At 42.8% G+C, this 21,797-nt stretch overlaps 1 protein-coding gene across 6 annotated transcripts in view; it reads right to left on the bottom strand.

Annotated features, from left to right (window-relative positions):
- Positions 1–19,055: 19,055 nt before the first annotated feature.
- Positions 19,056–21,797, bottom strand: part of LARGE1 (LARGE xylosyl- and glucuronyltransferase 1) — a 283,073-nt gene continuing 280,331 nt past the window's right edge. For all 6 annotated transcript variants that reach the window (XM_048059080.2, XM_066996856.1, XM_066996869.1 and 3 more), the window contains one exon: positions 19,056–20,676. In XM_048059080.2, the coding sequence (XP_047915037.1) occupies positions 20,479–20,676 (198 nt within the window). In that variant the 3' untranslated portion in view covers positions 19,056–20,478. The remainder of the gene's footprint in view (positions 20,677–21,797) is intronic.

Here is a 21,797-nt window from a genome sequence, read left to right as displayed (position 1 = left end):
TCCAGCAGAATTACTTTTCTGCTCCCCAAGGAACAGATGTTTTCAGACTAGATTAGCATCACTTTACTGCTGACCCTTCAGAGTAAAGTTTCTGGGCAGCAGCTTTTCCAGTTCTACATGAGCTAACAACCTGTGTTTTTGTTGTTGTAGCTGAATGTTTTGAATACAAAATAACACAAAGCAAACCACCGATTCCTGTTTGATGTTAGTCATCAGGGATCTTCCATGTACCCATGTCACACAGGGAGCCATTGAAGAGAGGTGCTGGATTTGGGGAATTTGAGACTAAGGTTTCTTTGCTGCTATTATGTCTCCAAGAACTAGCAGATTAGGTCCAGTGGAGGAGATTGTCCCAAATACTCAGAGAAAGAGATCAACTGATCCTATCTCTTCTTCATATTTTTGCTCAGCTGGCAGGAGCAGGATGCAAGCCACCAACCAGCAATATTATTACATTAAATCATGAATCATGGTAGGCTTTACTCTGTGACATCAGTTTTGGAGTTTGCTCCACCATTAGAGCACCAGAATCAATCGCCGCAAGAATATATTGTTGTAACAGACAATTTGACATCAGATTGTAGAGTGATTGCAAGTGTGTCTTGATTTTGCTTACAGCTAAGGGCAGACACTAGGATATGTAGATTATTCAAGGCTACTGCTGTGCCAGGAATGGAGGACAGATGCCTTTGTGCCCACGTTAGGGCTTTCTGCCTCCTTTTGTAGGATTTTCCTTATGACTGACAGATGCCAGAAGCACCTTTTCCAGCTCATTAAGATCAGCCCTTATCCAGTAGTGCCTTCAGACCTTTTTCAGCTTCTCTTTAGCCCCTGCTCTTCTCCTGGGTTTTTGCGTCTTGTCCCAGTTTTGTAGGCTGCCAACCATCAAGGCGTATATTTTGCTGTGATTGCTATGCTTATTGCCACCAGCCCCACTGGGAGCTGAGCACTGTTAATTGTCAACCATGTCTGTTGTTTGCATTTGATAAGAAAGTAATGCATTTTCATGACTACTCCCATTCTTCCAATGTTTGGTTACTCCGACAGTCAGAGGTGTCCACAGTGTCATTGGGTAGATTTTGGAAGCCAAATCAAAGAAGGAAAACCATAACCAGCAGTGCTTAGCTCTGTGTGTGAGTTGCTGTTACAGCAGGAAATAACTTCCAACCAGACTTTCCTCTGTGCTTTTTCGTGACTTCATTGGCTCTAACAAAAATTCTCGTGCAACACATCAAGCAGCTGTATGGGCCCACTTCATGGAGAGACATGGTGCCAGGCAAGGGAAAAAGAAAAACTCAGTCCCTGGGGATAATTTGGCTGTTGTTGCCCTATAAGATGGGGGAAACTCTAAAAAAAAGCCTCCCCATTTTCACACTGCACCCCCTGAATCTTGGTGTGTACTTCTCTTTACGCCTCTCTTGTTTGAGAGATCCATATTCTCCTGTGAAGATACTTGTCCTCCAAGGGCAAGACTGACAAATACAAGGTGTGTAATGAAAATTGGGAGAGCAGTAAAGTCTCTTCTTTGGGCTTTTCTTTTTTTTTTTTTTTTTTTTAAATGCAATACCACTAAAAGCAATGGGGCTACGCCCAGCAGGGACTAGTGTACCAGAAACTGTAGACAACAACAGAAAGAAACTCGCTAATCACTAACCAGCATACTGAAAGAAAGTAAAACAGAAAAAAAAAAAAAAAAAAGAAAAAAAGCTGTTTCAGCTTCCTGACTCATTCCAAAAGGATCTTGTACTATTAATTCAGTATTTTACACTGCAATAGTTAACATTTGCTAGCTAACTCATTAGAAGCACACTAGCTAGCATTCCCACACAGTTGATAGCACAGTGGGCAAGGATATCCCTAGCACAGAGGCAAAAAACATTTGTTCTGAGCTAGAGAATAGGAAGACAAGGCAAAAACTACATATACAGGAGGAAAAATCAGCGTTATGAACTGTAAAACACAGAATAGTGTGGTTGGACCCTGCCCAGTTGCCACCAGAGGACCAGGAAAGCAGGACCACCACTGGGCTCAGTGTCATACAGAAGGAAGGAAAGGTGCTAATGACCATGGGAAAAAAAACCTGCAAAGCCCTGAAATGCCCTGTACATCCAGTGGCACCCACCCAGAGTGCCAGCCAGCAGATGGCAATGCTAGCCCGTGTACACACTCCTTCGCTTGCAAAGTGATCCATGTGGCCCCAGTTGCCAGCCTGCATCCCCACAGTGTCAGAAAATGGTGAATTAAACAGGACATTTCCTGTCTGCAGCCTTGTGATGCTTGTGATCCAATTGTACTCTTGTTTTCACTGATATAGCCCTGAACATCTCCCTGTGCCACGGTGTGGGGAAACTGGGACCTGTCAGGTACCTGCCTGATCTTATCAGTGTAGGCACTTAAAAAAAATATTTACTTGTCAGTCTTGCAGCCCATGCAACTGACTTTCCTGAATCAATTGCTATGCACAATACTCCGAGTTCTTATCCACTGGCTCTGAACTCTGAGGCAGGTGAACGTTAAGCAGATTTGTGCTGCATGATTTCTCTGTATTTTTAGAGCATGCTTGGTTGAGCCTTTGGCACTGTACAACTTGACATCATTAATGCCTTCAGAGATGCCAGGCAGAATTGCAGCCTACAGCAATAGAGCCCAAGGCACAGGTGGGTGCTAACTTACCCAGTCTAGCTGCGGTCCTGGGTCATCCTGTTGGGATGTTTCCTCTCCCTTCACTTGCTTCTGGAAGAAAAGCAGTCAAGTTTTGAACTGTTGCAAGAGATTTAATGCATTAAATGATACTAAAAAGCTGCCTGCCTATGGCAATAAACTTCAATTGATGGCAATACATGGGTTATGTAGTGACAGGAGCAGAGAACAGCTAGGAGAGATGAAGGCTGGTGTGCAGGAGAGCATGTGGAGGGCCAGGAGAGCACCTGGGCATGCTGGGCTTCTGGAAAGTGCTGGAACTGAGGTGCTGGCATGGAGCAATTTGGGCAATTCGGGCAGGTGGCTCAGGCAGAGCAGGCCTGTGCTGGGTGGGTGGTTGCAGAGAAGCCTCTGCCCAGTATTTGCAGCTGCTTCCAGTAGCTCAAAGCAGCTTCTCCTTCTAGCTTTCACTGTAACCTTTGCTCCCTCTGCCTTATTTTCGTTTCCCAGATACATAATTTCATGTTGGCCTTCCTCCTGTTAGCCCACTTTCTTCCCTTCCCCTTACACCAATCCCTTGTTCTCTCTCTACTCTAAGACTGTTTTCACACCAGCCTTGCCTTTCTGAGCAGCTTTCTCTCCTCTCACCTCTTCCCTCCTCTCTGCAGCTTTACTGTCTCTTCTCACTTCCTCGTTAGAGGCTTCAGGGTGCTGGACATGTGAAGGTCTCTGTGGCAGCAAAGCAGAGGTGCAGGAACCAAGGGAAGTTGTTTAGGGTATCTGTCCCGGCTATCCTCTGCAGCCACTGGCCAGATGGGGGGCTGCTTCATAGGCTCGGCTGAACTGGGAGGAACCTCAGGAGGTCTTTGATCCAATCCTCTGTCAAAGCAGGGTCACATCTCAGGTCAGACTGGGTTGTTCAGGGCTGACTGAACTCAGTCAAGTATTCAAAACATCCAAGGATGGAGGCTACATGGCCTCCCTGAGCCACCTGTGCCACAGCTTGACTGTACTCAGGTGGAAGAGCTGCTCCTTATATCCAATCTGAACATCTCTTGCTTTAATTTATGTTCATTACCTCTTGTCTTCCCACCACGCCCTGCTGTGAAGAGCCTTCCCTTCCCCACGCTGACCAAGCCCTGTTCCCATAGCTGCTCCAGACAGAGCAAAGGCTCCAGCCCCATGCAGCGTCAGGGCCCTCCTCTGAACTTGCCCCAGTTTATCGATGCCTTTCCTTCACTGAGGGCCCCAAACTGGATGCATTATTACAGACGTGTCTTCATGAGAACCAAGTAGGAAGGGGATAATCCCTTCCCTCGACCTTGTTGGCTCTGCTCCTGTTGACACAGCCCAGGAGGCCATTGGGCCATCCCTGCTGCCAGGCCCACTTCTGGCTTGTGCTCAGCTCACCGCTCACCAGGGCCCTCATGGCCTTTCCAGGCAGGCGGTCCCAGCCTGTGCTGTTGCAATGGGCTCTTCCTTCCCAGCTACAGCACTTCCTTCTGTTCTTGTTGAATTTCATAAGGTTTCTGCTAACCCATGCCCTCAGCCTCTCCCAGTCCTGCTGGACGGCTGTACTGCCCTGCAGTGTGCTGACCTGCCCAGTCGCCGTCACCAGCTTGGTGTCACCTATAGACATGTTGACCTTGTCACCTCCCTCCAAGTCACTGATAAAGGTGTTAAACAGTGGGGTGTCAGGAACAATGCCTACAATATTCATTTGTTCCTGGCCTCCAGGGAAACACGACCCATTTACCATTTCATTGCACCAGCCTGTCAGTAGAGGCTGGTACAAAGGAGCGGGGACTTTCTACCCCCAGGAGCATGGCAAGGGTGCGGGAGAAGTCTCCAGTCCATTTCCATCTTCCCTTTTCTCCCAATCTCATCTGTACAATAAAGCAAAAGCAACCAGGCTGAAGGAATGTAATAATTCATTGGTAAAGCCTGTTTCTTCTTCTTCTTCTTCTTCTTCTTCTCCTCCTTCTCCTTTTTTTTTTTTTTTTTTAAATTTATTTTATTTATTTATTTTTATTAGGGTCCCTTCACCCATGTCAGATATGGATTTTAATATAACTGAGGCACTTCAGCTGATTTTTTAGGAGATACTGACACATTGACAAGCTGGTTAACTTCACCCTACTTCATATAACTGTTATAAAATGGTGCAAGTCCTCTTTCCTGCAACATGCAACTACAATATGTGGAGGCTGGACATTTGTGGGACAACAAGTATTACAGCCTTTAATGCAGGGCATAAAGCCACAACCTTCTCATCTTGATCCTGAACTCCACAGCTGGGATAGGAGCGAAGGAACCTACAAACGCCTCTCCTTCATCTGTGGAAACCAGCCACACAGTACTGCCATCCCTGCAGCCAGCAGGCTGCTGCTCCTTAACTTGCCCTCAAAGGGAACCAGAAAACTTTGCAGGGCAGCTATGCCCCAAAAGATGGGATCCACTCACACATTTTCTCACATGGTGTCACTACATGCGCACATATAGCCCTACACTTTGTCTTCTAGTCAAAATCGAGCAGAGATGTGACACAGACTGAAATATTTTCCTTTTCAATAACCAAATGTTCCAGTCCCCGTGCTTTTAGCTTTGCAACAGCTTGTAAAGCAAAGTGCATTCAGTGCTGGAATCAGCAGTAAAATCCCATCTGATCATTCCTCCTCCCCCCCCCGGAACAGCTGGGTTAAAAATCTTTGACTAACAAGTTTTCACTGCCATACTAATCACTTTTCTTAATCAAATCAATGAACCATCCAATTTAAATCTGTTTCTCATGAAACAAACATTTCACAAAGATTCAGGTGCAGTAAATAACCACCAAACTTGAGACACGGAGCTTAAAGCAGCCCCTGGCTCACAGCTCCTGCCTCTCCTGACAGCCAGAGAGGTGACCGAGCCATCACCCAGCTTAGGGCTAGGGCTGCAACTTGCTGTGAGTGAGGGCAGACAATCTGCCTTGCTTCTACCATGTTTTGCTGTAGCTCTCAGGAGTACATGTAGCAGTGCGGCAGAAGGACTTTTACAGGCTCCAGATGAAAATTAAACATCCTGTTGTTATTTTAAGGGGCATTTAAAGTTAAGATCCTGTGCCTCACGCTTAACTGGAATGAGCAGAACTGGCAGATTGTTTCCATTGCTCGGAATAAATCTATCCTTTCTGCAGAGGGAACACAACAAAATTAAGCCTGACCATGCGTAGGCAGACAACCCCATAGCAAGGCAATTCCCTTTGGAGAGGAAAGTTCTCATCCAAGAATGGCTTTGACGTATAGTACCAAACACCCCCGCTATGTTAGAAAGCAAAAGCCTGATGACATTGTGTTAATGAATGCTGGCTAGTAAACCCTTGGTGTTTACTGGGTGGGCATATAGGTACAGACGTTTGTGCCTCTGCTCCTTAAGTAACCCCCAGGAAACCGATGAGCCTCACTGAAATACACAGAGATTTTCCATAGTCCTTGCAGGCCTGCAGCACCCAAGAGCAACAGCGTGCAAAAATAATCTCTGTGAGGGCAGTAGCTCAGCCAGAACAAGGAGGAATTTGACACAGCAATTCTTCTCCCCGTGCTAGAAGTGTCCTGTGGTTTGCAGGCTTCCAACCTACCCATATGAAAGCACATGAAGAGTCACTGCGTAAGGGAAAAATACAGAGAAGTGAAGAAAAAGTGAAGAAAAGCTGAAGACTCAAACCAGACTCTAACAAGAACTGAGCTCCAAGGGGGAATGTTACTTAAGGCTTGAGAATGAGCAGGGTATATATATATATATATATATATTTATATATTTATATATTTAACATATAATTAACGAAATGCTATCAGTATGAAGTGGCATATCTGATCCTTGAAAGCTGTTTGATAGAGCAGTGCAGCAGCCTTCTGAGCTGAGATAGTTTTTCCCATGCTCAAGTCATTTTGGAAGCAAGCTGGGTGATAAATGTTAGTGGGGAATCTCATGTTTGCTTTCCTTTAGCTGAACCTCTGTGGACTGAGCTTTCTTGTGGAAGCCTCTGAAGTCATCCGTGTAGGACCAGCTGGGTGATGCCCACAGAAACAGAAGAACAAAACTTCTTGAGCTGCATAGGATTTCTCAGCAAGAAATTGCTGGCAAGACTGGAGCATATAGGACATCTCCAGCCTTGGGCTAAAGGCTAACAAGCCTTGTGATCCAGCTGACATACAACATGTTATGGCTGGAGTCTACAGGAGACGACCACACATCCCCATCCCTGCCCCAAGACACAGCTTCACTGAGCAACCAGCCAAGCGCTGTTAAAACACTTAACTTCACACAGACAACTCCTAAACGCCTTGCAGCTAATGCATGCCAGAAGGTAAGTGCCTAGTTTAGGGAAACAGGGCATAAATCGAAGAATTAGTTACAGGATATTAAACTCACTGAGATGCAGTTACCAAGTGCACAAGGCAAACAACATTCTGGGTACTTGACAGATGTGTATGAGGAGAGGCTTACCTGTGAGTCCCCATACGTTGCTTTGTTCATTAAAGCTTCCTAATGGCTTGCCCAGGTAACCACAATGGACAAGCCTGGATTATCACAAATAGAATCATAGAATATCCTGCGTTGGATGGAAGGGACCCCCAAGGATCATGGAGTCCAATAACATACCAATAAGATATAAGAGTAGTACAAGAGTCCTGAGTTCTTTACAACCAACCGAAGTAAAGGTTTCCCATTTGCTGCAAATGTTACTCAAGCTGAGCAGATACCAAAGAGGCACACAGGTGTGCACATGTGCTCCTCCAGCACTGCAAAAGGGTTTAATGAGCTGGGGAAGGAACGAGGACTTGTGCTTCTTTGGGAGCAGCAGTGAGACTAACAGGGAGGTAATGAGGGGGTTGCTCACAGAAAACAATAGGAAAGGGCTTTTTTCAGCAAGAAATACCCAGGTGTGCTCAAGTGAAAGAAGTATCCAAGGGCATGATAAAGGAAAGGTAACTGCATATGAACACCTCACACTTTTTTGTGCAGTTCAGGAAGAAGGAAAAATAGCTTCTAAAGAGTGTTGTTATGCCCTGAAGCAGAGGATGAATTGAACCCGTTATCCTTGTTCATCCTTTTCCCTGATGGCCACTTCAAAATATTGGCTTTTGTTTAAAAAATGTGTACGGTACTTATAATTGCAAAATTAACCTTCAAAATCAAAACCCAGCATAAATGAAGAAGCTGTATCAGCAAAGAGCCTGGAACAGGAGCTCAGAGAGGTTGTTGCCATTCACCACCTGAAGTTGCTAGCTCTGGAGCCAAACTGGGGTTCATTATCAGCAAAAAAATGTTTCTCTTATGGTGTACAGAGGGTATTCAGTGACCAGCTGATGCTGTGGGTTTATCCAGTCAGTACTGGAGTTAGAATAACTGCCACCTCACCTTGGCTTTGCTCTGAAGAGATGTGTGTTGCCCTTTTGTTTATGTTCATATAAAAAATTAACAAGACTAAAGGTTTCAGAATATTGCAGGACCTGGGCTATGGAATTAAAATTTTAGCATTGTAAATTCAGTTTTGATTTTTCTTCCCCCCACCCCAGACACTAGGGAGAGAGACAATCTTCCTCTATGCCATTTCCATGGCTAAATCTATGGCAGAACTTCTGCTGACATCCCAGTAACATCTGTCTCTAGAGCTGGATAACATACCCCAAGGCAGCAAACACACCTACATCCCATGTCTGTCCATACCATCTGGTCGCTGTCTTACTCTTTTAAAGCACCTCAAAGGTAAAGGTGGTTATAGGATGGTCACTGGGAATCACTCAAAGAGCCTGCAGGAATGATGGTGCAGAGCCTCATCAGTACTTCAGTCCTGGGAACTCAACTTGCCTCCTTTTGATGAAACCTAGCTTCTGACCCCAGGGTAAGCATATTGTAATTTGCACTACTGCATCTGTCCTGGAGCATTAATATTTAACATAAATCCTAAAGGAAGCTCTCTTCTTTATTACTGATTTGTCAGAGGTGGATGGGTAAGAAAGGTTGTGGATAATATGGAAATGGCATAGGCAGAGGATCCCTTCTGGGAGCCTGATTATTGAAAATCAGCTGCTATTTACACAGTTAATGCCATTCACTTCTTGCACCTGCTCAATCATTCATTTCCCAATGCAAGCCAGCTTTGCCCTGCTGCAAAGTCAGGGAATTTAAGGGAGTTACTCCTGCAGGTTTTCTCTTTCTCTCTGATGACTGCAGAGTTCAGCTTATAAACCCCCCACTTGTATATTACCAGCCTTTCATCTTCCTTTCTTTGAATTCTTTTTCTACCTACTTATATGTATATATACTTCTTCCAGTATTAATGTTTCTGGTAATGAATCCGGGGCTCTCTAAGTCTTCCTGGTCTCCCAGTCTGTTCTTGTGCGACACAAAACTCATTTGAGTCTGTAATCATCTGAAGAAAGAGCAATTCAGCTAGCTTTTCAACTTACGCTAGTCTTTGCTCATATTCCATTGAATCATTCAGAGAGGCTCTGTGCGCTACGTCTAGGGACAGCGTATTCTTTATGATGTCCCTCCAAATGCAAATTCTGTGCTGACATCCTTGACAAGCACACTCTTTAGAAGACGGTACTTTAAAAGCTCAGTTTTAAAACAAACAAACACACACAAAGGATTGTACAATTGACCTGTCTTCCCACTCTTGCCCCCACCTCCTTTCTTGATAATGAAATTCTTCCGCAGAGAAGCCTTAGGCCATTGAGTGGTGGGGAGGGAAGGAGGGAACTGTTTTCCTTTGGTTCCACTTAGTGCTAAAACGATGTAGCACTGTAAGTGAAATTATGGGAAGAGCGATTGCAGCTCTGAGCACCTGAAAAAATTATCAGCTATCTATCAGCAAGGGTTAATTAACAGTAACGTGAAGGCTTTTTGGTTTTGCATATTTTTTGTTTCCTATTTTCAGGAGAAGGACCTGAATATAATGGAAAATCCACGCTTTCTCCTAGCAGATAAAGCATTTGCAATACTAACCTGTACTCCAGGTTTGCTTCCATGGTGTTGGTGAGGTGTCATTCATTGTAGGGTCTCCATCTGCTTGTTGTCACACTTGAATATAAACTGAACAAACTTCCCCCACATACCAAAGTCTTGTCTTTGATTACAGAAAGCCAACAGATGAAGAAGGTCAAGGTCAAGGAAAGCAGATAACTAACCACATGATCACCTCTACGCAGATAAGGACTCACCTGTCCTTAGGAGGAACAGCCTTGTACTAGTGTGTCTGACTGAACCAAAGTTGGAGGAATAAACCAGATTAAAGGCAGTGACAATGTTCATTAAAATATAGTAACAGGCTTAAAGATGAAAGCTAAACAATACACCCCCCCCCCTTTTTTTTTTGGTTGTTTCCATCCAAAGAAACAACAGCTGGTATGCTCCTGAAACCAGCACATGTCAAGTCAGACACTGGAAATGAATTGAGAGGATTATTTCACAATTTTATTGCACAACTGAAAATTAACCTTTTTCTTTTTCTCTCTTTTTTTTTTTTCTTCAATATTTACAAGCCATTTATTTTGCACATGTAATCTAAACAGCATTTCCCCCGATAAAACTGTCACCTAGAAAACTTACACACAGACTGAAGCATACATGTAAACTAAGTGGTTTGTGGTAAACGCGAATTGCCTCAGTCTAACCCTGGAGGGGGAGAGGCGCTTGGGAGATGGGGCAGCAGAAGGAAAGAAGACACAGTTTTCTTTTTTCTTTCGTGAAATGTTACTTAAGGATCTTCCCCTGACTTGGGGAAAGAAACAAAAGGTTTCGGTATTCGTTCAAGAAGAATGCCAGCCAGTCAGGTAATGTACTGACAGGGTGGTGATGTGAAGATTCAAACCCTTCAGCGCTACAAGCCTCGCAAAGAAGTGACAAGCCTTGTTTCATGCATGGTTCACCTTAAAGGTCACAACAGCCCAGTTTTCCCCTGGAGAATGTAAAATCACCTTGGTCACGACAGACAAGGAGTGAGGTTTGAGTCTTGAGAAGAAACACACTTGGGAGGGTGGATTTTTTTTTTTTTTAATCTTCTTTCTCGTATATTCCCTACCTGTACCTTTGGAAAAGTGCTGGCTGACACACTGCAGAAGCTGCTGCTTCTTCCAGCACTTACACAGCAGTAATACAGTGCAACAAACATTGCACAACCAGCCCAGCAATGCTGTGGGTAATACTTTAACCATCGTTATGAAGCTCACAGCTTTGTGCTGAAAATGAGTGTTTTCTTGGCTGTCAGTGTGCGGTGCCTGTCACAACGCGTATCACAGCTCCTGGAGTCCGCGAATCGCTCCCCTCCCAAGGCTGATCCACCCACACATTTTCCATCACAGATTGTTGTTTTCAAGTTTGTCAGCTAATATTGAGTTTGCAGCCTTGTAGCACTTACTGCTCAGTTTCCAGGGGATTTTGACACCTGCAATCATAAAAGGAGGAGGTGGCAGCTCTAAAACTGATGCTTACTGGCCCAGATTTGTCCCATGTTACTTCAGGCAGGTGCACTCCAGAGGGACCTGCACAGGGAACCGTCAGCGCTGCAACCTTTTCTACTAGTCAGAGAGCAGAGGGGTGATTTAGGGCTTAGGAGGTAACAAAAGCTGTCTGCAGATGTCCTGCTCACTCCATTGCCTACCAAAGGAAGCTAAGAGGACCACCTCCAACACCCTGCGTCTCTGACAGCTGCCAAGTTGCACAGGATGAATCTGGGCCTGTATTCTTCAAGCTGGGCACCTAAAAACATAGGGTTTCTGGTATTACAAAGAACATTTGGTATTTAGATCACTTTAGTGCTACTGTTCTTCAGGTGTTGGGCCTTTTTCTGCTGTAGAGTGGAGAAGCAGAACAAATGATGCCAACACGATCTGTAGTGGATTTGGTGTGAAAAGGAGTGCTTATGGACTTGTTCTGTGAGTTGGCACTTGTCTATTGCCAGGTATGCTCCTGGGAGATGGCTTTGTGGAAGTCAATTCAACTGTATAGGAAAAGCAAAACCTATGACCTGAGACCAAATGACCTATGTCAACTCTCTTCTAAAGTCTTCGCATCTTCCAGAGCCACAAATAATCACCTTCACCATCCTACCCACAATGGAGAAATGCTTTTTTTCTATGTAATAGTTACAGACGGACTTCAACATCAAGGAAAGTGTCCATACCGTCTTTAAAATACCTGCCAACACCTGCCAAAGGCTGAGGTAAATGTGAATTTGGGGGTCCAGGATACTGAGAATGCAGGCAAAGAGTAGAAAACCCTGTAATGGCCTCGTTGAAGAAGGCTCCTGAAATTGAGTTCTAAAGAAATTGTAGCAAATTTGTAAATTGTAGAAACTTGTGCAAATTTTTTGTACATGCTGCTGATTTCAACTCCACTGGATAACTCACAGTGACATTCTCAAAAAAAGCATTTTTTTTTTTTTTTCTGGAAGATACACAGGTTTAGGGTACAGAAAAATTCAACAATAACAATATGCTAGAAATTAAACAAAACACAGTGATCTCATTCCTACAGCTTCAGATTGCTGAAGTTCCTCTTAGGCTGAGACTTGAAGATTAAAATTGGAAAAAAATTATTAGAAGAATAAATTTGTGTGGAGGCCCAGGTGCCATGCCATGGTGTATTGATATTGCTTTAGTAATTAACTCACCCAGTGGGACAGCACAAGCCAGTGGTCTTTCATACTTAAAAGAACAGGCTCTGTTAAGATAGACTGATTCTCCTAGGCTACAGGAAAGGCCTAGTGATTAGTACGTCCCAACAACTACTCTTCTTTGACCCAGAACAAACTGTTGCTAATCTGAGTGATGCAGAAGAAAGGTCTATCAACCTGAGAACATTAAAACCAACCAACCAAACAAAAACACCTTTTTCAAACTGTTTGTTTCACATATAGGAATGGAAATGAAACCAACAAAAATTATAATAAAATATTCAGGTCCTGGGCAGTCCTATTCGGGGATTTGTTTTTATCACATGCACTTGTTTTGCTCTAATAAGTGCAAACAGAAAGAAGACAGTGACTGTATTTTCTGCTTTGATTACAGAATACGGCAGCTTAACCTGTTGGATGTTTTTGCACTGAGTCTCCACAAATGTTAATCCTTTGGGTCTTACAGAAATCATTGCTTTTGGATTGCTTTTGCTGTACTTTGAATAAACCCTAACAGTGAAAAGTGAAAGATGTAAACTCTCCATGAGCCATGGATAATGTAATAATTATCCATGGCTGATTTGGTCATGTGAATAATTATGACGATACTCACTGGTGTTATGGACAGAAAGTATCATTTCATTCATCTGTCTATTCTCTTATCAGCACAGCAGAAGCTTCCTGCCCAGCCTGAATGTTGTGTCTCAAGCCAGTTCGATTAACTGTCGCTAATATAATTAGTAAACACTGGGCAAGGTATTGAGGGAAAATGCACACATCTCTTGTTATCATTCTGGACTAGCAAACCAACGAGCCCCATCTCTACCTAAGTCCAAGGGGCCTCTGTCATTCCCTGTGAGCACATATCTAAAATCCAGAAAAGCTCTGCAAAGTCTATTGGAATAATAGATTTAATACTGAACTCACTACTGCCCTCTCAAAAAGCAGATCGAAGTGCTGTCCTCCCTGCTGCTGGTGGTTAGTTCTGACTGGATGAACAGTTCAGAGATCAGACAGCACTGGATCCTTTTTCCTTTCCTTATAGCATCGCTGGAGAGCTCTGCTGGAACAACAGATCCACAGGTGGATCAAAAGAAGAAATTCTACAAACCTTGCTAATGCCAGCTTTGCCCCAGCCATTGACCCTAGTGCTGACTTAAGGTGCAGACAATTTTACAAAGGGTGGATAATCAGACTCCTATTGTTACCAAGCTGCCATTATCCTTTAATTTTATTATGATTATTTTTTTCACTAGGAGCAATGTGGGAATCCAAGGAATTCAATCAAATTAAAAGTCTTTGAGTTGAGAGTGGTTTAATTTAAGTGCAGATTTCCATGAATTTTACAATCCATATAATTTACTACATCTGGGCCACAGTGGACAGCATTTGGTAAGAAATGCCACAAATGACCTTAGTCCAAACCACGGATCCTACAAACAACCTTTCTTAGCGACCCCAGAATGTTTTTGCCTTCCTTATTCCTCTGGAAATTTGGCTACATAAAATTTAACACCTCCCTCTCAACCTTCCCGAATTATTTACTCCATCTCTTTCCTGCTTTCCTGACAAACTGTGCTTTCAGAGTGCTCCCGAAGTGGGGGCAGACATGCTGGGGGCTTGGGCAGAGCTGGGATTCATCACTCTAATATGTTCAGCAGTTAGCATTCATAGGCTTAGGGCTGAGTGCTGCACGGCCTTGGACTGTGTAATTTCCATCAGCTCCATAGGATCCCTCCACACTAGAAAAGCCCATAGAACAGAACTGCAGGCATTATGCTCAGAAAGCCTTAGGCCATGGGGGATAATTGATTTTCCTAAATCATAGTTTAAACCTATCATCTGGAAAAAAAAAAGAAAAAAAAGAATAAAAAAAAGTCTGGCTTTGCTCAAAATCAAGGCAGCTATCATACTATGAGAAGCTCAATGAGAGCAAAAGTAAAAAGAAATATCACCCAGCTGTCTAATTCCCTGAGTGCCACCCACTCTGTGCATAGCATGAAAGAGAAGTCCTCTAAAACACCAGCAAATGATCCTGTAGGGACTATGTCCTAATCTGTATGTATCAGGGGAGAGAATGAAGTTGTATGAGCCAAGCACCAGTTCCACCAGCAACTTGAATTTTCAGATACAGTACCTTTCACTTGACTGATTTTGCAGCCTTAGCAGGAGTCTTGAGATATAATGGTTAATTTGGATAATGCATGCATCCACTGTTTGAGAATTATATTGCCATAATACTGAAGAACAGACTTTGCTTGGCTTGAATTACTTGGCCTTGTGTTTGGAGACCTCTTCTTGAATATATTCTGAGAGGATGGTGTCTACGTATCTGATCAGAGAATTAGCCCCAAGTCAGAACTATTTCTTTTGGATTGAAATCTTGTGTCTCATGGCAACGGAGCATGGAGCTCAAATGAAGCCTTTGTCACCTGCACAGTGACTTCCCATGAACAGATGTTGCAGAGGTTTAGGACATTTTAATGCTACTGAAACAGTAAGCAGCTGGGAGACAGGAGCAGTTCTCATCCACAGAGGGGAAACTGTAGCACAGAATGACAGAAAAGATACTAAGCTCTTAGCTTGGGTTTCAGACCTTTTGCATCCTGACACCATCAATGAGCTAACATTTCCATTACGGTAACTATTAACACATCTGGACAAATAAATCCATATGATCCATCACACGAACAAATATTTGGCTGTCTTTCTAATTCCCAGATTCTTTTTTCAACTGATCATTGCAGTGCAAGCAACCCCCAAATCCCTAGTATTCGTACGAGGAATACATTCCAGCCAACTGACATGTAGGCTAGCTTCTTTGGAAATTCTTGAGGACTTCGTGTCTTATTTTGGGAATGTCTAACTACTGATGAAAGCACATTCCTATAAAAGCAAGGTATTTCTCAATCCAGATTTGTATGTTTCCTGATCCCTAACTAGCTGTGCACAGCCAGCAGCTTTTCCAAACTTAAAATTTATATTATAAACAAAAATAACTGTCTTCAAACAATCCCCAATTCACCAAAGTGTTTGGATGTAAGCATACATTCTAAATATACATTCCGAATTATTACTGTAAAGGTTACTTCATTTACCTATTGATGCTTCTGCATTTTCAACACTGAAGTGGAAATACTAGGTGATCGGCTGTCACTGTCGAAGAGTGACTTTGTTCCAGTCGTACTCACTGGAGTTGCAGAAACTTGGCTGCTTTCTTTTCCTAGAATTGAATTAGTTTTGGAGCTAACAAAGATGCATTCTTTTTTTTGCACTCCTACCATCTAATAGTTTAGACCTTGTTGAAGTTCATAAATAATGATGCTCACCCCGCTTGCTGAGCTTGCTGTGTTCTGTTGCTGCACTGAAACCTGAGGAACACCCATACAATGTCTGGCAGCGCAGCAAGGAATCTCTTGTGCAGTGCCTAAGAGTAATCTCTCTGCTGATTTGCCAGGGCTCCCTGTGCTGGTGGTCATTAATCTTTCTCAGCCAAAAATGGATGGGGCTATTAGGCAAGCTGGAGTAATGGGGGAAACTGGCAAGACACAGAAGAAAACGCATTATCTTCCGGATAGAATTGCATGTAAAAATAAGAACATTAAAAATGTATTTTTCATATTTAATTGGGCGATGTATGATTACACCTACCAGAAAATACTGTGCAATGTGTTTTGTGCAGGGCATTTATAAAACTGTTCAGCTGTGCTAGGGCCTTATTTTCCCCTGCGGACAGAAATAGTAACTAAAGTCCTGACAAAGTTTTTGTGCTTTTTCTTCTAATGCAGGTCTTACTCTGCTGCAATAGCTACTGCAAATAACCCTACAAAGTGCCTCCACTTGTCGCAGTATACGGAAAATGCAGTTTATGATCTGCATACAAACCACATGAAGCCTACCAGGTAAAAATTCAGCACTTTAGAAATAATGTGATCACATCTGATTTTCAGTCTAACAAAAGCGGTGGAACCACAGGCACATTGCTAATTCCTTTATGTCACTGAATCCAAGATGATGGTTACAAATAGAATAAAATTCACAGAAACAATATGGAACCAGATTGCTCACACAGGAAACTAGCAAGGCTGGAAGGAATTACTGAAAGTAGGACTTGGAAAAAAAAACTGATTGATACTAAGGACTATTCAGAATACACAAAGACATTTTAAGATGGTAGATGGCAAATGGCAGATGACCCTTAGCCAGAAAATGCTAGGATGGAAATTACAGCCAAACATTTGAAGATATGTGCTGTGACAACAGAGAGAAATCATGGAAACATATCAGGGAGTTATAATAAGGCATTGAAAAAGGTAAGAGTTATGGCCAAAACTTTAACTGCAGAGCCTGTTACATCAAAGGGAGAAGCATGAAAACAGAAATAGGAGGATTGGGTGCCAGCCAGGCAGCAGATTATTATTTGAAACAGTAATTATGTCTGAAACACAGCGGGATGTCAGAAGGTGCTGGGAAATACAGAGTTCAGGCTTCGGTGCTGGAAGGGGCTTACAGGGCTGAAAAGATTCTAGGGACTTGAGTTTTGGAGTGGAGGGGAAAAGGGAGACACAGGACAGAATGTGTCAAGATAAGATCCCTTGTTAGAAGAACACAAGTATTCTGTATGATGTTACAACTGACCCCTTGACTAGGAGAAAGCATTTAGGAAGAGGTAGGAGGGAACTTCTTCAAAACACTACCCCCTAAAACCTAGTAGGGTGATACTTGATATTAGATACAAAGACTAAGAACAAAACAAAACAAAAAAAACCCCACCATTTTTCTTTTAAATGATCATTGGTCCTAAATAAAATGAAAAAAAAAAAAGCCAAGCACTCTGAAGTCCTCAGACTGAAAGTGGAAAGGGCTTAAAAATAGCAATGGAATATGGCATTCCCTTAGATGAATGACAAATCCCTTAGAATGAAAGACAAGGAAATGCTGGTGTGACTGAACTGGAGATTTTTGAAGTTATTCAGACCAAATAGAGAACCTTCAGAGAATGGAAATCAAAACTTTATAAAGCTGAAAGGAAGGTATGTAATAGTTAAGATGGAGTTTGAGCAAGCAAAGAGGGAATTTAAAAAGCAAATAGTAGGAAGTTAAAACGGAAAATGCATGTTTGCTCAGTACACCAAAAGCAGAAAACTGGAGAGAACCAGTAGGCCACTCCAAACAATAAGTAGAGGGAGCAATTAAAGACAATAAGGACATTGACAAGAATCTAAATGATTTATTTGCATCAGTCTTCACCAGAGATGGTGTTTGAGTGGTATCTAAATGAGACACTCATGCTTTCCAAATAACAAAGATAAGGAGAGGTCATAGACTGAAGACTCAAGAGAGAAGCTGGTGGAACAAATCAATAAATCAAAGGCGTTAAGTCACCAGATTTATCTGACATTTCTTGAAGACTTCAGGAGAAATCTGAGAATTAAGTAACAAAATTCCTAGCAAATACCTATTACAGCAGAGGACTAGCAGACAGTGTTGTAACTGTGTTGGGGATTTTTGTTGTTGTTGTTTTTTTCACGGTGTTGGAGGAGCCCTGGCAGTTAAAGACAGGTAAGTAAGCCTAATTTGCTACCATGTGAATTGCCTGAAATTTGTTAAAAAAAGCCCAAGCTCCACATCTCTCAAATTAGGAAGCACACACAAACATGACATGACAGACACAAGTCAGCACCATGTCAATAAGGAAAAAAAATGGGCTCTTTGAACCTACTACCAATCTTTGAGCAGGTTACATCAGACCGCAAATCTAAGCCTATCCAGGAGCTCCCACAACTTGCTGCACAAAGAGGCAAGGTGCAAATGATTACCTCCTGGCTCCTCCAGCTGCATCCCAGGACCTCTGGTGAAAACGAGGAAATAATGTTGACGTTGATAATGGCACACCCAAACTACGTACAAGTCCACGCTACAGGTTATGCTGTTGCAGGCAACCTAGTCCATCCTTGGGCAACATTGTTAAGCCAAGAAGAAATGTACACCTGGAAATGAGTTTCCAATATATATGAAACATAATCGTGGCCACACTGAAACTCTGATGGGAGATTTTATGTAGGCACAACAAATGTTCAGCCCCTCCTACGATCAGCTTTTGATAACTTTTTGCACATTAGCTAATCATCATGGCTCTGTGCTGCAGGGTTCTCATTCTCAGTATGCATGGTGACCTGGGCCCTTAATGGTGAGTAATACAGGACTTGGTGAGTTAATTTTTTTTTTTAAATATATCTTAGCCAAGACTGACTGAGTACTCATTTCACTTCTTCCCAGCTCTTCAAAGGTTTTTATGTAAATCTTTACATAAAGCCATTAAGAACGAAAGAAAAGCACTTTGGAAAATTATGCACTGATGTATTCTTACGCAGCCAACACTCCCAGGGGAAAAATCAGTAATTGCACATAGCCTCCCGCCCCTTTTTATTTCTTGTCAAAGATGTTGCCTTTTTTGGCTTTTCTTATATATACACAGCATGATGAACTGATATTTGTAGTTTAAATGTCTGGTTTAACGGCGTGGTTTCCACTGTAACAAAAAGCTCTCACGAAATGTCAGGTTAGAAATAAAACCAAGCTCTAGAGGGATGAGGTGGGGAAGAAAGTAGAAGGTCCAGTGGCTGAAAAACAAAATCGAACCAAGTGAGCAGAACACAACGTGGACCCATTTTCCAGTTCAGGCAGTGGTATTGGTACATGTGGTTGTACAGGGATCTGGGGAAAGGAGAGAGACACATTTCTCACTGAATCGTTTCTGCTTTCTCTATTAACATTGCAACAGAAATTACAAATAGCCCTGCAAGGGGTAGTGCATTAAACCTCAGCTCCTCATCCAATGTAAACACAACATTAATACTGAAAGATAAAGAAAACTGTAAAAAGTCCAGTGTCTTGTTTTCTGTGTTTTGCTTGTTGAGTTTCCTGTCCACCCTCCAGAATATTCCTGTGTGTATTGAAGTTGTGAACTTGACCAGCCCACATTCAAGCAAACAATCACACTCAGATTCCCAACATAAACTTTTCTCCCTCGAATGGGGAGTTTATTCCTAACAGTTCTGCTCCTTTTATTTATAAACTCCTTTAACGAAGTAGTTCTGAGACCTTGTAGCAGGCAGCAGGAGAGCACCCAGGCTACGAGTTGTCGCGCTTATATTCCCTGTTCAGCAAAGAAGTTCACTTAAAGCCCAAGGCCCAGTGCCTTCACGGATGGGCATGCACTGAAATGAGTCTATGAATCAATATCCCCCCGCACAACATGCCTTCTAGGCAAAATCCAATTCTTGCCTAAAAAAGATAAAGAGTTACAACCAGGCCCTTTATTTTATGAGACACATATGAACAAGTTGCTCTGGTGAAAACAGACCTTACACTGACAGGTTTTGTTCACTTTCGGGCAGAGCTACTGATCTTCTTTACTGGACCACCAGAACTGAAGATGGGAAAGAAACACAATGGAGACATTTCCTTGGCAAGGAAAGGAACAGCATTTAGGACTGGGGAAGAGGCAGGGCAGGGCATAAGGGATTTTCCTGATAAAACTTAACTAATTTGAGCATAAAAGACCAACTGATATCATGTACACGCCTAAACCTGTAACACACCTTCTCTGGAGTGCAGTATTGTACAAGTGTCCCCTTCATTTTCAAGGCTAATTCAGACCTTTGGCTCATCCTGCATTTACAAGGTCATCCATGTTAAGAGGGCCACTGTGAACGTTCACAGGTGAAAGTTCCCTTTCAGAGTAGTGCAGATTTGAAATTCACAGGACAGCGACCCGAAGATCTTCCTTTACAGATAAAAAGCATGTCAAATTATTAAATAGCAACATGAAATCCTATATTCTGAAGGTCTGTCTTTGCTCTGCAGTTAAGAGAACAGAGTGCATTCCCAGCCCATGCCCAGTCCCCACCTCTTGCAGTACAGCAGGCGCGTAGCCGGCCCCTCTTGTTGACACCTCACAAATGCTAAAGCTGAAAGGCCTGGGGTGGTTGGGGAAGGGGCTGATGAGCACAGTCTGAAGACATGTCACTTCAAATTTCTACTGTTAGAACTGCCAGGTATGATATAAAAACAGAAAGTATTTCTCAGTTCAAAGTTTGAAGACCGGGTCTCAAACGTTGAGTGGCTCCTCCCTTCAGTGTCTCTGTTTCCTCTAAATGGGCTCCTCTGTGCTAGCTGTTGTTCTCTGCCGTGAGATATTTGAGAGCTGCAAAGCCATAGTGACGTGACATGTCCTGCTGGAACTCCTCCTTCAGGGTCTTGAGACAGATGCGGTATTGCTTGTTGGAGCGAAACTTGGTGATGTCAAAGCTGGGGGCATGCGGCATGTGGATCATGTAGGCGTTGGGCAGCACCGTGAACTCGTACTCCTGGGGGAGAAAGACACCAGCTGTGAGGGGTGTTCCTGAGCCCTCTTGCAATGCACCTCTCTCATGCCTCCACAGTCAAACACATTCTGTCATGCAACAGTTCACTGTAGGTCTCAAGAACAACTAACCCATACAACTATGCCAAATAAACCTTTTTTTCACGCTGCACTTTCTTGTGTTTATGAAGGACCTACCTTGTCTTTGAAAATGTTTTACTCGGTATAAACCAAATGACAGAGAAACGGTGCTAAAGACATTCCTGACATCATGTCTGCAGCACAGATGCTGTAGTAGTGTGCTTGCAACCAACTGTGAATGCACACAGCATGAGTTTCAATTGTGCTTGCAAAAGCATGCTTTTCCCCCTGTAATTTATCTTTCTTGGGATGCTGGAATAAGCAATATTTTAAAAGGGACACCTTGCACTACCTATGTTGCTTTGCCTGTGTATTAAGATACTTACAGCAACAAAACTGTCCCAGACTATTTATAAACTTGAAGTAGTGGGAGAATATGGTGCCTTTTATAGGCGGAGTGTGAAAATGGACCTGGTAATTTCATATGCTTTGAGAAGGTTTCTCTTCAGATTGTATAAATCTTAGAAAGGTTTTAAACAAATTAACTTCTTCACAAAGTATGAGATATCGTGCTAATTCCTCTGCTCCTCTGTAACTGCTTCACTAATTCTGAAGGTTTTTGACATTTTTTGTTGCTAAAAACTATGGTTCATCCATGTTTCAATTACTCTTATTAGATTTGTTCCATTTTTGTAACTAAATATATGATCGATCATTTGGGGCAAAGCTAGATAAAGAGTGCTTCTTAGAAAAGTTGGGAAGTCACTAGTATAGGATGTGCAAGAACCAGGTATGTGGTCCCACAAAAATCTGGACAGGAAAGGGATGTGAACCTCAGTAGTCTGTAGCCAAGTGAAGTACCCTAACTGCTAGGGCTATGCTAGCTATTTTTTTCTTGCTAAATTTCAAAAAGTCTGAGTTTGTATGGGATGCAAATGATGAGCCACTTCAAAGCCTCCACAAGCACACTGGCTACTGTTCATACCCGGTTTCTGTTTACAACTGTTTTTGCACTGCCTTATTAACCATCTCTGGGCAAGACAG

Source organism: Anser cygnoides, chromosome 1 (genome assembly GCF_040182565.1).
Source record: "Anser cygnoides isolate HZ-2024a breed goose chromosome 1, Taihu_goose_T2T_genome, whole genome shotgun sequence".
Lineage (NCBI taxonomy): Eukaryota > Metazoa > Chordata > Aves > Anseriformes > Anatidae > Anser > Anser cygnoides.
The sequence above is the reverse complement of the archived record's forward strand: the minus strand, read 5'-3'. Positions and strand labels throughout refer to the sequence as shown.